At 37.7% G+C, this 18,793-nt stretch overlaps 1 protein-coding gene across 1 annotated transcript in view; it reads right to left on the reverse strand.

Annotated features, from left to right (window-relative positions):
- LOC140235366 (uncharacterized) overlaps window positions 1-18,793 on the reverse strand; it is a 46,808-nt gene that overhangs the window by 12,210 nt on the left and 15,805 nt on the right. The window contains exon 3 of the mRNA XM_072315395.1: window positions 15,541-15,757. Coding sequence (XP_072171496.1) covers window positions 15,541-15,757 — 217 coding nt within the window. The remainder of the gene's footprint in view (window positions 1-15,540; window positions 15,758-18,793) is intronic.

An 18,793-nucleotide genomic window follows, 5' to 3' on the forward strand; every position in this document is an offset into this window, starting at 1 on the left:
TTCTTCAACAATAAAAACAGATATGAAAGGTTACAGATTTTTTTTTTTTCACAAGTTTGAAATACTAACTAATCTTACTGAATGAACCAATCACCAACTACAGAAGACGATCCAATCTACAAAATGTTGTTTGACAGACCCTTAGCCAAGATTGTTACTTGTACAAGACATGGTCTTTACTTTTAGCATGTTGTTGAAATTTTACTCACTCATGCCTAGTCTTGAGCAAATTACAATAAGATTTAACTATGCTTTGACTTGGGTACATGGGGCCACATGTTACTACTTGTGTAATTTTCTTTCCAAGAAGTTGTTGTCATGTAAGTTCTTTGATGCTTTGACTTGGGTACATGATGCTGCTTGTTACTAGTTGTTTAATTTTCTTTCCAAGAAGATATCGTCATGCCAGTTCTTTGATGACAGACAGCTTGGTCTGATATGAACTTTGCTTCAACTTCACATTCACAGAAATGTTCTGTGAAGTCTTTCCAGGGAATGGAACAGGAAAGAAAGGAAAGTTTACAATATCAAATTTGCAAGTGTTCCCTAATGCACTTACACCATGGTCTCAGCTAGATGGAGTGAGTATTTTTAAATAAAGTAGAACAACCAAAGAGATGTTTGCCTTGTACCTCCATGGGACAACCATCCCACAAATGTAGATCCTTTAGAGGGATTGTATAGTTTTGGTTGAGACGTAACTTCAGATTTCAAAAAAAAAAATTGTTGAGATAATGATAAATTTCTTATGAAATATAAAAGAGCATGTAATTCCAAGAGGAATTCAATGCTTATTTGATGAAAATTGGTTTTGAAATGGCGGAGATATCCAAAACAGTGTAATCCTAATAAAAGGTGGGACCCACCTTTTATCATGATCACTTTGTTTTACATTGTTTTTGGATGTCTCAGCCATTCCAAAATTGATTTTCATCAAATAAACTTTGAATTCTTCTTAGAATGGCATGCTTTGTACTATTTCATAAGTGGTTTCTTGGCATCTCGCAAAAAAGTTAAAAGCCCAACCCTCATTTGAACCAATACTATACCATAAAAATGCATAAACTTATCTATAATTTCAGCAAAGGTTGTGTTCTTGTCTAACCTGGTCATATAATAAAGAAGAGGTTGCATCCCTATCTGCAGATGCAGACATGCAGAGGCAGACCCTGATCCCAAGACCACGCAGGGATCAAGCTGTGGGGATACGGCCAGAAACCGGTGACAGCTGGACACACAGGATGAACAGATGCGGGGGACAGTCGACAAAATCTCGGCGGTAATGCAGGCTGCTGACGGCTAGCTTCAGTGACAAAAGGCAGATCACCTGATGAAAATCACTGCCACAGACTGTCAGCCAAAGAGACACACCACTGACAGTGCAGTGCCGAGGAAGAGAAAAGGTGACCTCCGACCCTTTCCCCCAGCGAATCCCTGAAGCTATCCGGCCTCGCTTTGGAACTCGGAAGCGCAACATCTGCCCTTTCGAAATGACTGACATAGCAAGGACGACTGTGGGTAGTGTAAAGCTCGTATCTTGATGGCCCTTTCTAGATGGCGATTGTTTTCCCTTTGGCTGAGGGAAAGGGGTGAAAATCATAGAAAAAAAGTTTGTGACATTATGACAATTTAGTCTCTGCTGTATTTCTCATTTTAGAGAATATAGCCTTCCTTTGACAGTTATCAAAATTTGATATGAAATAAGTTTTCCAAATGCAACAGTGGATTATGAGAATTGCAGGCCGAACATTTGAGTTCATGGCACAAAAACACCAAGAAGTGGAAATATTGCTATACCTTCCATTTCCTGTAATGTATTTGTAAAGCAGAGCTGGGGGGGGGGGGGGTGGCAAGGATAGTTGCCCCCTGCAAATTTTCAGAATACACTTTGTTCCATATATGTCTGTGGAACAACATATTTTAGAACAATCTTACAAAGAAATAATGTACAACTTAAGGGTACATAATACTTGGAGAATACTCTTGCATCCCTCTCACAACACAAAAACAGTGATTCAGGCTTTGTCCTACAGTGTGTAAATATGAATTCTTATGACTATGAGCTAAAGGTCACATTGTGGTCCTAAACTCAAATTCATACTCTAATATGGATATCAGATGAATAGTCTTGCAAGCTGTCCTGGATCAGATTTATTTGAGAATGAAGAAAACATTCATAGCAAATGAGGGTTCTAAATAATAATAATAAAAAAAAAAAATACTAGTGAGAGTGAATATCAATGTGACTAGCAAAAAGGCAGCAATTTGCACATTTTGCAGTCCAGTTCTGTACTGCAAAAATATGTCAATGGCTACAGCATTTCAAGTGATCAAGTCTAGGATCATTCACTTAAAATTTTGCCTACTCTGTTAGATACAATATCACTCCTGTGAAATGTTTACTTATTTGTCATTTCTATGACAGCCCTGTGCAGTTTTCTTTCTTCAAAACACATTCTTCTGACACTACTGCAAGATTAAAAGTCTGTAATTTCCTCTGATTTCTTCTCTTTTTTTTCCCCACAAAATATTTATCAAATTACACATTTCTCATGTCTTCTTCAACAGACCACCACCCAAATATGTATTCTGCAAGAAGCTGATGTACAATATGTTTGAGATGGTTTCACTATATCTAGTACAGAAAAAAAAGTATTGGTCCATATCACTCCACGGCCATCAAATGGCAATAATGGCAAATGAGTTGGAAATTTTTTGTATACTTCAGCTTTAAGCAACTTGAGCAAATATTTTTTGTCTTTTTCTTTGTCACAGAGGGAGTCTTGCATGACAAATTTGAGAAATATATTGCTGTGACTACGTGAAATTATGAACGTTCATTCATGAACTCCAATGTAAACAGAGGTAACCCTAACAATAAGTGGTTTCCGAATTCTGGAAGGAAGGTTTGCCCCTGGCTCTATTTGATTCTTTTGGGCAGAGAGAGAGGTCATATCACACCGACTCTACAGCCCAAGTAGTTGTAGAGTTCAAAGAATTACCCCAGCTGATATTTCATGAAATGTAACCCTGCTCTGATGTCATAATCACATGAAAGGCATCATCAAGAGCATGTGCTCATGGTAGCTGTTTAAAACAGAAAACAAATTCTAAACAGGCCGATGTTTTAATACCTGTGAAATAAAAGCAAGAGAACATTGACAAATTGAGTAAGATTGCCTAGATTGATGTAAGACTGAGTAAGAAATGTATGACTCTTGGAATAGCAGTATGTACACCATCTTGTATACTATGCTATAATACTGTATACACCAAATATTTTGCGAGGTTTTTATTTTCGCGAATTTCGCGAGTCGGGTGCTATTTGCAAAATTAAAGACACGTGAAAATATTGACTGATCGCATGTATATTTCTCTGTTCAGTACACGGGACTCCACGATCGCGAATTTAACCACTTGCGAAACTGTCAGGAATTCCCGATTCGTGAAAATTTAGACCCGTGAAATATATGGCGTATACAGTAGTAGAGAAGAAGAATATATGCCATCTGTATAAAATCTTTGTCAGGCAAAGACATCATTCTATGCCCCAATTTTGGAAGCTCTGCAAATAATGTGGTTCACTTTCTGTTTTTTAGTTGTTGTTTTTTTATGTTCAGCTAAACCAATGTAATTCATACATGTTGTAATCTATCTCCAAAATGTTACACGTAGCACCTCCCAAGATAAGATTATTCCAAGTAAGAAATTTCAGCAACAGCTGCTTATCACCAGTGGAACATGTCACTGCAGTCTGGAATTCACAGATATGTCACACCTATTACAGAAACCACCCCAGAATGGTTTTAAATGTAGTAGCCAGCTTTGCACCCTCTCCCTGTTTTTAATGAAATTATTCTGCTACCCTGCTATGACAATCTGAAATTAACGATATATTGATCTTCAAAGTATGCTCTAACTAGGACTAAAGTGAGTTGTCAGTAAAGCAAGTTTCCCATATAACTTATTCGTAATTTCCTTGAATGGACTATAGTCATCTGCCAGTTGCCTTGAGAAAACATTTCAGGTCAAACCTATGTCAGAAACATACTTTGACCAAACGAGGGTGCTGGGTGATCCACAGTGAATTATTCTTTAAAGAAGTATTACATGCGATATTACATATTAGCACATCAAAGCTGTATCAGCGCAAGTGATTCTTTCTCTGAAACATGCTCTGCATGGACAGTAACCCATTCAGATGTTGTCTCTTATATACTGTAGTGACACATCTTGCCATGTGTGGGACTGAGAAGGTAGACTAGTTGACCCAACCTACTTGACCCTCATTTGGCACATCTACTTGAGTTTGAGGTAGAACTTCCTAAGATATTCATCTGCCTCTGCATTCTTTTTCTTCCACTTCTTTTCATTACATTGTCATTTTATTGAAGGGGTGTAATTTCCAAATGACTGATAAAACTCATTTAAAAGAATTACACTTGTATACTGGCAGAAAGTCTCGCTACCATTGGTACAAAAAAAGAGAAGCTTTCTGCATATTTTCTACAAGGCCTATCTCTTTTCTAGCCTATTATCTGTGGTAAGCATTTTTTTTTCACTGCAGTGCAGGCAGATGTCAACTACTCAGTAATCATGTAATTCTAGGGGCCATTATCCTCTGTAGTATTAGGAGAGGTCATGCGACACCCACAATGTCTTTTTTTAGGTTTGTTTGGCATGTTTTCAAGCAATTATGCCACCTGATAAATGTTTTAAATAGCTGCAAAGTACTGCAATACCAGTTTTACAAAATTACAAAGTACTATCAAAGCCTTACCTTGTAGGTTGTAAAGTAAAGAGGGGAATGAATGAAGAAGCAACACAGAGTGATATCAATGACCTAGCAACAGTTTTCTTCTCTCATAAGGGATAAAGAGGTTGGGCAGTTATTGCAAGGCACAGTACATCAGCGCTTATTAATTCTCATTCTACAGTCAAATGATCTTAACGCTTCTTCGTTTTTTACTTTTATCACATTTCATACAAAATGAAACTGTTGTTACCTGCTGTTTCATCAGTGCAAAAAGAACACCACAGTGATTATGTAGGGCAATCAGCCAAGAATAGGGTTTTCTTTTAAGAACAAAAAAGGAAAAGAGAAATAGATTTTGGCCCTAAAAGGGGATGTTTACTACATAAGCCTCCAGCAAAGCATGCCCTTCAGTTTAATCCGATAGGCAAACAACCTTTGTTTTGCAAGGTGACACGAATTAATAACATGTGGTACTTTATCTGTTGGAGCAGGGAGGTGAGAGTCTCCCTGGTTGGAGGAAAATGATTTCGTTAGCATATGCCAGTATCAAATTTCTGGAATCAGGATTCAATCAATTTAACTGGCCCTGGAGAAAGTTGACTGTTTATTTCGAGGGGGAAACATTGAGTCGTGTCTGGCTCACTCCTGGCCACTAATGAGGTGCAATGACTCGATAATCTTGAGGATTAGGCATACAAAGATTTCCCTTTAATTCCCTTTAATACGAGAAATGTTTTGATTTGATTCAATGGCCTTCACAGAAGAAGAGAAACATTCGTAAATGTTTCCTCTCTCTCTCTCTCTCTCTCTATCTATCTATCTATCTGTCTCCTTCTCATCACTTTTATTCATGGCACAGAGGGTCAAAGCATGCTCCAACATTTTGTATTGATTGCAAAGATGCTGGGTAACATTGTGGTAAGCCAGTCATTAGCCCTCCATTCATAGCTCTGGAGATGTTTTTTTCCAATCCTTTCATCATGCTGCCAGTCTCTTTCCAGCTGTCCGGAAATGTGGTGCTGGCTCCTTGGTTAAAGCATGCTTCAGACCTTCCCAAACATTTTCAAGTGCTTTGGCAATCGACTCATAAATCTACCTTTCCAAGCAGGCATAGCAAAATGGATGGAGGGGGGGGGGGGGGGGGAGTTGTCTTAGACAACAATATGTGTGTCCTATTCATATTTTCTTGTCTTTTCTGATTCTATTCAGCACACTCAATCCCCACTGACTCCCTCACCCCTCCCCCCCCCACACACACACACTCCTTGTCATCAACCCGAAGAGGGATGCCAAAAAGAGAAAAAGCAATCCATTAAATATAATGTATCCCACAAGGATTGACGTCTAACTGTAGGATGGCATACGTCTCTCTACCCTACCTTTCAAAGGAAATATTCCATTGTATCTATCCTTCTTTATCTTTTACAGATTCTTTGTTCAGTTTTTTATCCTTTTGTCAAGATAGGATGTACGTTTCACCCTAAGCGATGCTATAAAGACATTCATTACAGCCATTCGTCATTTTTCACCCCTTAATGACGGTGGCATCAGGCTCAATAGAGGTACACATTTGACTGTCATATGTGAATCTACTGGCAACAATGGAGTCAATTTACTTGCCGTATATAAAGCTGTCAGCCATTTTTGCCCACCTTCAGTGAAGCCATCATTACAGACGTATTATCGCCCTCTGCAACAGAAAGAAGGGGAGGGGCATGTCTAATTGATCCTTTTTGTACAAGGAATTAAAATGAAAATGAATGAATCGCTGGCAGTACATCAGGGAAGGTCTAAAGTATCAAGCGTCTGGTTATATGTCAATCAGGGACAGCACAGGATTACGATAGGTAATGCGTTAGATTTCTGACAGCTGGGGAGATTGAATGTCTCCCTGAGCAGACCAGTGGCAAGAATGAACAAAGGGGAGTCCATGGGACAGCTAACAACCAAGTGGTTAGAAATGTGCTCAGTTTTTCCAGAAAGCTATGTTATGTTCTGTGGTAAGAGGAGGAGAACATTTACATAATTTGGAGTCAAATCTTTCAAATCTGAAATAACCCTTTCGAGATCGTAAAATACCACTGACATCTAGAGCAGGATAGTCATCATTGGTAATGCCAATTAATGACCAAGTTGAAGATCACATGTGCCAAAGGTAATGCTGTATTAAACTTTCCTTTATGTTCCATCACAGGCAATAACTTATATAAAAACGTGTTGCTACTGTTTTGTGCATGTGCAAGAGTGTGTTTTCTTATTAAAATTACTGAAAGACCAGGTAGTATGAGGTGACCATTTATTGGGAAGGCTGACCTGATTTAGATAATTTGGGAATCCCAGTAACAAACCATGTACAGTTTTATTTGTAGCACACACACACAGCCGAAGATCCTCAACTCGAGTTGACTGTTACCAATGAGCGTACACTTGGTGTACATATTCGCTGACGGGCGATTCTATCCAGGCCTGTGCAAGTGGTGGTTTTCTAGGGTACCCAGGCGGACAGCGAATGAAAATCAATTCATTCAGGCCAACCTTCTCTGTCCACACTTCTAGGTCATGAAAGACAATTATGATGAAGGTACTCTTACCTGATTCATATGATAAGATTAGAATATTTTGCCATTGCACTGGAACAGAAACATTTTTGGGGGGAGGTCTTTATTTCATGCACTTGTGATCGTGGAATCATTTTTTTTTTCTTTTTGCAGTAGTTTGTTTTCATATTTACACTGCTGTGAATGCTAATGTTCTTTTCCAGTAGATCCAATGCAAATGACACTGACATACACATTCCCACACGGAAGGAGAGAGACAAGAATGACAACTGATTATGGTGGTATTATTCGTAACAGAAACTCATGCCAATGTGGCATTGTTCTACAACAAGGTCAGATTTTTTTGTGGGACTGCAAAAGGCCCACTTCTGACCTCAGCTCCAGTATGAATCAAATCAAATATTTAATCAATGCAGACATAATACTGTGACTTGATTTGTGTTTCGAAATACTGTTCAGGCAAAATAAAAAACACAAGTAGGTGTTGCTGTTATTGTGCAATACTGCGGGGCCCAAGATTGCACATCAGCTATTTTACAGGGAATTTCCCTTTCATTACACATTCCATGATTTCAGAACAAGATACTGCTGGTGTCTTTCCATTTAACTTATTTTCCTATGATTTTCCAATGACTGCAAGCATACATATACATGTGGCTTTAGAGACTCCAGCAATACTTGCAGAACACACTGGTGAAAGTTTGAGGACAATCAGACAAACCATTCAAAAGTTATGAATTTTTAATGTTTCTGCACAGTCACTGCTGGATGAGAAGGCTACTACAGTGTATGATGTCACATACGTAGAATGACAAAAGGGAAATATAAAGAGAACTCCACAAAATTGCATTTTTTTTAAGAGTGCACATTCCCTCGACTCACTACTGACATAGTAAAGTGCTCTTTTATTATGCGAGAAAAGTGAAAATATGGTATATTTTCTTTAGATTTTCTTTATATCATTCCACACATGTGACATCACAAACTGCAGTAGTCTTCTCATCCACAATGGTGGCACTGAAACTTAAAAATTCATAAGTTTTGAATGGATTGTCTAGTTTTTCTCAAACTTTCACCGATGTATTCTATCAATATTGCTACATCCTCTCAGTCCTTATGTATATGAAGGTGATCTTGTCCTTTAACTATCTGAGGAAAAGTTAAATTTGGCAGTGCAGCAAAAACAGGCAAAAACCAGGACTAGAATGCCATGTTATAATCTTCTCCATAGGATTCCCTTTCTTTATAGCATTCCCCACTATGACTTGTCAAGGTAGGCTATTGACCGATTCTGTGACGCGCTATGTGTATTTTTGGCATGGGCAGCGCCATTACGCGGTGTCTCAGCCGACCCCCCCCCCCCCTTCCCACTCCCCACCCCTCTCCTTACATTAGCACGCGCGCAGAATGAAAAACTGATGCATGGTTGCTTTAGCCAATGGGCCTCTCGTACTGAGTGCGTGAATGCTTGCTTAGTGCGCGAACCTTTGTTACAAGTGCGCGATAAACATGTTGCCCAGGGGGTGGGGGAGAGCAGGGGGGGGGGGGGTTGGCTGAGAAACCGCAATTTGAGCTCATGGCTGCGCCCAGTGCCATAAAATGTCTGCTGCCCTCAACGAACCCGAATCGGTCAATAGAACTGCTTCTTTGATACTTAAAGGCATAGTTTACCATTTGTGGATAAAACAAAAACCCAGCATTAGTGCTTTAAAATAGTTCTAAAATGTGAGTTAGGGATAGAAACGACCACTGTCAAAATTTGAATCTGTATAATCAATGTTAAGTGTTGTTGAATACACAGAATGTGAACAATAGTTATAATAAAAATGTTTCCAGACTAAACCGTATACAGTTACGGTTTATTGAGAAAAACCCTGATATATCCTTATATTTTAGGTTTCATTGCAAATATTTCATATGGTAGGATGTTTTATGATACAACAGACCTACACATATGGATCAAATGTGATATCTTGAACATTTTTTAAATCACTGCTCCCAAAGGTAAACTGGACCTTTAAACAAGAAGTCAAAATCCCAGATGAGTAATACACAATGTTTGGGGAAACCTTGACTTTGTATTCAAATCATTAGTTGATACACTATATTGCCTGACGTGGTATAAGGGTATTACAGAGATTTTTTTCCTTTGCATTTTGAAGAAGAACACAAATCTTTAAAATGAATATTTCTCCTAACGGATCAAAGAAGACACCGGGGGAGTCTCTGGTTAGGCATACTTGAAAATGGGAATGAAACAGAAAAACAGTCTCTGTTGTAGAAGGAGTAAAGGTGAGATTTCATACACTTTTACTCTTTCAACTAGATAGAACGGAAGGGAAGAAACTAGTTACTGCAATTTTTTGCATTGATAAGAAAGAATGGACTGAGCTGAAAAATTTGGCTGGATTATTTTCAAAACAGAGCAATACAAAACAAATTATACTTATTTAATGATACATGGACAAACTTTAGCTTTTCTTTCCAAAGTGCCTTCCTGTAATAATTACTTTGTAAGCTCTATGACCATGTCACACTGACATAAGAGAGAAAGAGAATGAATAAGAAGAATAGGGGACAGGGGGAGATATAACTGAATTGAATTGAATTGAATTGAATTGAATTGAATTAAAATGAAATGAATTCAATTCAATTCAATTCAATTCAATTCAATTCAATTCAATTCAATTCAATTGAACTGAATTGAATTCAATGAATTGAATTGAATTGAATAGAATTGAATTGAATTCAATTCAATTCAATTCAATTCAATTCAATTCGAATTCAATTGAATTCAATTGAATTCGAATTCAATTCAATTCAATAGTTTATTTCCATCATCAAACAAGAAAGAGAAAACATGAATCAAAGCTGTCGATCTGTCTTTCAATCGTCTGATAAGGGCAGTTTTTTTTTTTTAAATACAATATAAAGTATATGCACGAATGATGTCATAAAAAAAAGAAACAATACACTTTGTCATGGCAACAAAAAAAAAGTAAATAATTGTAACGATGGAAAACAGTGTTTCACTAAAAAGCCAAGCTTGTAAGACGTAGAACACTGGAAACATAACAACGACAGCACCAATTTGTTATACCAATAAAATATGTTCGTATTAAATTCTTCTATATACTATTGTACATTTACTCATTGATATATGACACTGATACTATAAAACAATACTTACTATGATTTTAGAATGCAAACATATAAACTGCATAACATAGCACATTTATGGCACAGACATTATAATGACAAGACTGGAGAAGTGAGGGCTTGAGATATGTTCCTATTACAGGCACACTTTCACAAAAAGTTTGTAAAACACATCGTGGAGGGGGAGCAATCAGTGGTATACTGCCTGTGTGGAAACAGGCCAGTGGAACCAGGGAATCAAACATTTGAAGATGAGGAAAAGAAAAAGAAAAAGTAGCACAGAAAATCAAAAACAAAATGAAAAAAAGAAGGAAAGAGAGAGATGAGTAGAGTATTAAAAAGAATAATAAAAAAAGAGGGTGAGGGACTTTTCAAAATATCGTGACAAACAAGAGCTGGAAAATTCAACATGCATTCTTTTTTAGACAGATGGAGATATTATCATGCAGAGGTATTTACTGATTTGGGCAGATACTAGCCTCATTCCAAGAGGTTTTGATGGGTAATCTTCTCCAACAATCAATGCAAACCGAATCACCAAGTGAAAGAATAGACATTTGCATTGTACTCAATGTCCGTTTTGATGGTTAGAAGCATTTACATATAGCAACAACAACAACAACAAAAGGTTTTTCATTGAAATAAGTAATTTTGATGAAAGCGATGAAATTACAGCGGGATAATATGGTCTGGTGAATGTGGGCAGATATCAAGAAAGAGAATACCATTTTGGTAGTGGTAATGCATATTTCATATCTGCTCATGGCATACCACAATTACCATCTCAATCATTTGACCACAACATTACGTTTGAAGTCAAGTGCAGAATTAATTTCTAATTTGTTGCTTTGCTCACGAAATGTCAACTGACCAGATGACATTTATTGCAATGGTGGAACAAAACCATGGAGGTACTAGGTGAGCCTAGTACCATCTTCAGACAAAAAAGGTGACAAGGGCTGGTGAGAAGGGGAAATAAATATTAGGTGAGAGCTGGAGGTGAGACTAAGTGCTGATCTGCTGGAAGCATTAGCCATGGCATGTCAGAATCACAGCATACCAAATTCAAATTCAATCCAGCCGCCTGTCCCTACACATGAATGGGAGGCATTCTACCCTCATGAGAAGTCCGTATTGACACCGAAAATTACAGGAAATTGCAGAACCAATGATCGCTGGGAGCATGCAAAAGAGCTGGTACAGATATAGAAAGATAGAGAAAAAGAGAGGGGACGAAAGGCTATACTGGAGTATGAAGAGTGCAAACAACAACAACAACACAAGTCTGCTGCAAAATACATCTCCTCCCCCTTCCACGCAGACATCGGAAAGAAAGAGTCCACAGCAGTCCCAAGTTTCTCGCTAGCAGTATGCTAGCAAACCTAGCAATTTCCAAAGTTTTTCCTATTAATATTTACAGAGTCAATAAAAAAAGAAATACTATGTCCATCTTATCAAACAGTTACTGTGCCAGCACAACACTAACTTACACAAATACATTGAAAGATTTTCTGGTGAACAATGCCTGCATGGTGTCTAGTCTATGGTGACACAGGTCGGTGCAAAACTTTGAGGGAAATTTTCTTCAAAGAGAACCTGTTTTTGTTGAATGTAGCAGAGTCGAAGCTCTGGATCAACAAATGTTTGAACAAGGGCAGACAAGCTATGATCTTTACCTGTCATAGTACCATGGTATCACTTTAACTTTAAAATAGCTTATCAGGTATTAGTGTTTACCAGTATATAATCCACATCCAAATGATGCATATAAGACGATACAGATCATGTTCACATCTTTGTGGAGTCTGCGCTACTTATAGGAGCGCCCAGTCTATGAAGATGTAATGTTTCCGGCGGTAGCTCTTCTAGCATGTGTCGGTGATATGAAGCAGCTTGAGGTATGGAGGAAACACATGGTGCACATCAAGCATGTGGGAAGTCAAGTGACCTTTTGACCGAACTTATCCACACAAGTCATGAAACTTGTTCATGTATTCTCTCACAAGAACATAGACGACTTCAGTCCATTCATGTTCATGTGGAAAGTTAGGGTGTCTGTTTGTTGGTTTGTTTGCTTGTTTGTTTTGACTTACTTATCACTCATATCATCAACATCCATGATTTTCTATGAGGTGAAGGGCCTACTTCATGTACTACTAGTCCAATATTTTGGCAGGGCTGGTGTATTTTTTTTTCTCTGGTAAATGAATGTACTTCTTCCATCTAGGAATATGATTACAATGATTTTCCTGATAATCTCGAACAGACATTATATGCAAATGCTTGTTTACTGAAAACAAGACAGAAATGAAATTTCATGTAAATAGTAAGAGAGTATGTACCATGTATACTATGCGACATCATAATCATATGAAAACAGTGTTAACTGAATTCTATGCATCATGATTTTCAATTAGTCGCATCTTTCCTGTTACATTACTTGGTCATTGACCTCCATCATGCTTTCAGAATTTGATCTATTTTTAAATGGTAATACACAGTACTTGGCTGGCTGCAAAGTGCATTTTTCTAGCTACTGAGGATGTTTACCATCAGAGTCCATCTGTAGTCATTGAGTATTTCTGGAATTGTCCCGACTGGAAGTCATGAATAAATGCACAAGAATGCAAACATATGGAAACATCTAGACAGACAAACACACAGACACACCCACACATTTCCAAGGCAGGCATGGAAAACACCCGGTCTGACCGTGGCTTCAGACGCCATTGGGTGAAATGAGTTCTTCACGACAGCAAAGTTTTTATGCCGTGAGCACCTGTCCTCGCCCGTTAGACTTGTGACCTCGACTATCACCCATTGTTGCTAATGATTTCCACTGCAGGTGTGTTATAGGAAGCAAATAAACAGAGCCACACAACTTTTTTTTTAACAGCCATTGAACTTGAGGAATGTGTGACCTCAAATACTCCACAAATTATTCCTAGAATGCAGAGATGGTGTCTTTCATTTTTCAAACCAGTTTTTTCATCTATATATATATATGTATATATATATATATATATATATATATATATATATATATATATACACACATATTCATATATTAGAGAGATACACAAACAGTTTAACAGACAGAAGGACAAATGGACAGTTAGACCATGGACCATGGTTAGACAAAGGGGTACAAGTGGCAAAAAAGACCATCCCAGAACTAGTGCAGTACTTCTGCTACTCTGATGCAGTTCTGTCCAGCCTAAAAATGCCTGTGACTTACAAATATTTGGTTAATGCAAGCAATGCTCTCTGAAACTTTTCTGCTATCCATTAAAACTCTCTGAGATGGAAACAAGTTTAGATGATAAGTGTTTTACTTTTGATCTGTATGGTACATAGGTATGTGAAGTGACTCTGCATATTATTGTAATGTTCAAGTGCACACCTCCCTCTCCAAAATCTAAATTTACAGAATTAGACAACAATAATGGTTCAGGCTTCATCAAAATCAGATGTTAGATGATAAAGTTATGGAATTTCAAAGTGTATCAATGAATAGTGATAAGTGCAGACCTGCAAGAATAGAACTGCCCGTCAATGAATATGTGCATCGAAGCATATGCTCACCGGTAACGGTCAACTCCAGTGAAGCGAGATTCTTCAACTGCATAGTGGGATTCACACTGACGAGAATTGGCAGGATACACACACGATTTGTATCGCATTCCAAATCTATAGGTTTTTGCCTGTGTGGACACAAAATCCCACTGAATAGTGCTATCAACATCATAATCCAAATCCCAAGTATGAGAAAAAGCACAATAATTCATGCCACGGTGAGTATGTGAATGCTAGCCTATGTAACATTCACGACTGTCAGTATTTAAATGCAAAAGTTTTCTGTAGAGTACCTCCACATCTTCATTAGGAATTGAGGCACAATTTGATCATTTTGCACAATATTCAGGATTACTTCTCTGAAATTCATCAATCATGACCAAGCTTGAAAGAATTGATTCAATGCTTCCAAGAGTCAAGTTATCATTTGTTTGTTTGCTATACATGCATGGACATACACAACGTATGACCTGTGCATGCATTAATGGACAAGTTCACCTTCATAACATAAGGATTGAGAGAATGCAGCAATATTAGTAGAACACATCAGTGAAAGTTTGAGGAAAATTGGATAATCGATGCAAAAGTTATTAAATTTTTTAATTTTTGTGTTGGAACCGCTGGATGAGGAGACTACTAAGGCTCGTGATGTCATATGAGTACAACAGTATAAAGAAAATGTAAAGAAAACTCAACATATTTTCACTTTTTTCGCATAATAAAAGAGCACTTGACTTGCCTCTTTCTAAAGGCAATGGGAATAATATTACCCATAACATATGTCAGTAACGAGTCAAGGGAATGTGTACTTTTTTCAAAAGATGAAATTTTGTGAAATTCTCTTTATATTTTTCTTATATTGTTGTAAACATGTGACATCATACACTGCAGTAGTCTTCTCATCCAGCGGTGACTGTACAAAAACTTCAAAAATTCATAACTTTTGAACTGATTGTCCGATTTTCCTCAAACTTTCAATGATGTGTTCTACTAATATTGCTACATTCTCTCAATGTTAATGAAGGTGAACTTGTCCTTTAATGGCTCATTTATACTATTTTGGCATTTTTAATTGAAGCTATTTTACGGCTCTGATTGCACAACCACCAAAATATGCTTTTATTACTTGCAAAGTTTGCATTTCACTTCCTCATATGAGGTTTGTCTTGGGGTGTCTCCAGAATATGGTTGTATTTCTGTGCACGAGTAGCAAATATGTGAGGGACAAGACTCAATTCTTCAAAGAAAACCTCTTCCATATCTTTACTAACATAAGCAATGAGAAAAAAATTCAATGCACGCTTTTATCACTTATCTCGAGATATACTATGTAGTTAAAATTTATCTTGGATGATGCTGTTGCCAAATGTCATGTTCGAACAAAACTATGTGGAAATTTGGAGGGCTTGCCTTGGAAGGCTTGCCAAGGAGGGCAGATAAGTTTGACAAAACCTTATAGTATGTCTCTCAAAAAGCAGAGTTCATGCCCACCCGATTCCGGTACTGACGTCGGTCCTTGAACTCCACACTGCATGGAATTCCTCCCTTTATTTCGTTTCTGCACCAGCAGATTCCCAGTGATGGGATGGGAGTGAACCAGACATGGCTCGCCTGGCGGTTGGCGGAGCACCACCACTGCCATGAAGGGTGGAAAGCGAGCAGGCAGGCGTGAACTTCCGCTGAATTCTCCCCAGCCTTTTGTTTTATCCTAAACAAAGGGGGTGAAAAAAAATGAAATAACCCAGAAACTTGACTCAATAATGGGCTTGGGTACTCATGCAAGAAGCCGGCATAAATCATGGCTAGATGAAGGGGATTAAAAAAAAAATATATGCACAAACAAGAGAGAAAAGTGTGGAGGAGATTGATCTGTTCATGCATGACCATTTCCTCTTTGGAGCAGGTCAGGTCGTGTCCATGTGCCTCAGCCGGGGCCCTTTGAAGTCAACCGCGTTGGTTCTGGAAGCCTGATCACAAATTCTAATCAGAATTTTCCAGAGTTTTCTGTTCTATATACTTTCTGTACATAGACAGTAAGTGCAATATATAAGTAAATATATGAATAGGGGGCCTACATACATAAATACATACAATACAAAAATAAAGATCAGTGTGGCTCCTTTTGCTACTTGCATCAAAGTAGCCTTCAATTTCATTAGTTGAATAGGACTGCTGAATAACATATTCCTTGATCAGTCATGAGATGGGTAGAGCCAACAGTGTGTAACATTCAATTAACCCCATTCAGATTACCGATGAGTTATTTTTGTAATGCTCTAGGACTGGCTTGCAATGCATTATGCTGTATGCAGCATATATATTCCCAGAGTGTAGTATTTCATGAACCAATGATTTGAGATGATTTCCTATCTGAAACCACAGACAAAGGAGGAGAAACTATCATTATGTCTTGTAAAGGCAAAAAGTTAGCAATTTTCCACCATGGAGATGATAAACATAGCATCTGTGTGCAATGTGAGAGGTAGTATTTTGGCATGTTAATTGTTAAGTTTGGAATGTCAGTTAATTCACTGCAATTCATGAAACTACAACCATTGTGAAATACAAGTGTATATTGTGTATGCAGAGTATCAAAGTCTGAAAATTCTGCTCTGATGCAATGTTCCATTCATTTTAAAAGATACATAAAAATAACAATTTAAATCTCAATAGCTGGAAACAACAGTTTAAAAAGTTGAACAGTACTAAATCTTTCAAAAATTGTTCTTGATTCTCTGTTAACCAGGAGGGGCATGTCAATGAGTTCATACAGTAGAATATTGCACTAAATAGTCCATAAACAGTCTCCTTATACCCATGTGCAAATAAACAAAGGCTACTTCCTTGGATACATCTCTTATCTCCCTTCATACTAGATCAGATACAATATGGGGAAGAGGTCACAAATTCAGGAACCAGCATTTATCAGAACACAGAGCAAAGTTGCCAAGGTTTAATCTTAAGTCACAAAGTCTGAAACTCAGGCTAGCTTTCTGAGTCAGAAAACTAGCCCAGGCTGATGGTAAAACAGACAGAATTGGGTCAGGAGAGCCCTGATTTTGTCAAGAAAATCTTTAGATACAAAGGCCATAAATGGGGCAAAAGGGCAAGAAGTCACAGCTACCGAGGGCTTGACTTAGCTTTGAACGTAGCCACTCAAGTCACTGAATGCATTGTAGAACGGCTTGAAAAGGGCTTGCTTCTTGAACTCAAGAAAACATCATATGCATCGCATTTACCTGACCACTGTAACTTAAAATCTAGCAGCAACTTAAAGGCATGTCTTTCTCTCAGATTTGTTGCATGGGTACCATGGTACTTCACCTTGCCAATACTTCTTTAAATGATTACCTCTTGTGCTTGTAAAATTATGATGTAATTATATCAAAACAAAAAGAGCAAAGCCATCTGTGCATCGATAAGGTAATACAAACTGGGGTATATCGTACCTTGCAGCATTGGACTCATGTCGAATCAATCATATAACTCTTGAAAAAGAAATCTGCATGCATAATGCATGCACATTTGATAATTTGCTCAATTCATCCCTGCCACTTGTGACAAAGGTTCCTGAAAATCAAGAACAAGCTAGAGTATTTTCTAATCCAATTCAGATTCCCTGAATTGGATTAGAAAATACTTGGGTAGCAAGGCATTAGTACTTATATAACAGTGTGAAGAAACACACATATAATATAAATATAACATGAAAAATTGCATTACATGTACTAGGAAAGGACAGAAACCCAAATCAAGTAAGTTGCAAAAAAAAGTAAAAATAATAATAATTTTTTTTTTCTCACTGACAAATGAGAATACTAAAGCCTATCAAAGTAGTGAAAGAAAAACTTTTTGGGAGATAGTGATGTCAAGTGAGCTTTTGCATGTGTGTGTGTGTGTGTGTGGTTTTCTTGTCTTGGGTTTCATTCTTTTTTTATTGGGGGGGGGGGGGGGTTCAGTGTGATACAGCCACATGCCCTAGCAGGCCCTGATCAAACACATCTTCATTTATTCTTGTTTGCTTGCCCTTGAGTCACTTCCTCTTGGTCCAGAGTTCAAAATCAATGATTTCGAGTGTGCGTGTGTCTGACCCCCCTGTTCAGATGCAAGCCAGTTTATACCAAAACTCGATAAAGAAACAACGTATAAAGAATCATCTTAGAGCAGACAGACTGTTCAGGTGCTAATCTTGACTGTTTTGTTTTTTTGGTTTTTTTGTTTTGTTTTTTTTTTACTTTTGATGGTTATAAATCAAGGGCCAATTTTTTTTTTTTTTTAAAGGACAAATTTGATATTAATTTGCAGTGCCATATATGTACAAAAAAATGAACTATATTGTTCACAGGTCATTTCTCACTTTGTTCGGGGCACAGACAAAGGCCAAAGGTGTGTTGGTGCATGCCTTCTATTTGTATAAAGGGACACCAAAGGCCAATCACTTAAGAATAAAAGGCTTGTTACCATACCAACTCACGTACTTCATGCCAGACAAAAACTATCCAACATGCATCTTGCTGTAAGAAAAATCGCAAAATATCTAATCAAGTCTAGTTTGAGATGCTGTGTCAGAAGGTACAAAGTCCCTCAGCAAAATCTCAGCTCCGATAGTTAGTTACAAACATCCCTCCATAAGAGCATCCAATGATAGCTCATCTTCAAACCCCTAACCAGCTGACACAATACTACCGGTATACATTGAAATGAAAAACATTTGTATGAGTATGCATCACAGATGGGCAGAGAT

The sequence above is a fragment of the Diadema setosum genome, chromosome 11 (assembly GCF_964275005.1).
Source record: "Diadema setosum chromosome 11, eeDiaSeto1, whole genome shotgun sequence".
Lineage (NCBI taxonomy): Eukaryota > Metazoa > Echinodermata > Echinoidea > Diadematoida > Diadematidae > Diadema > Diadema setosum.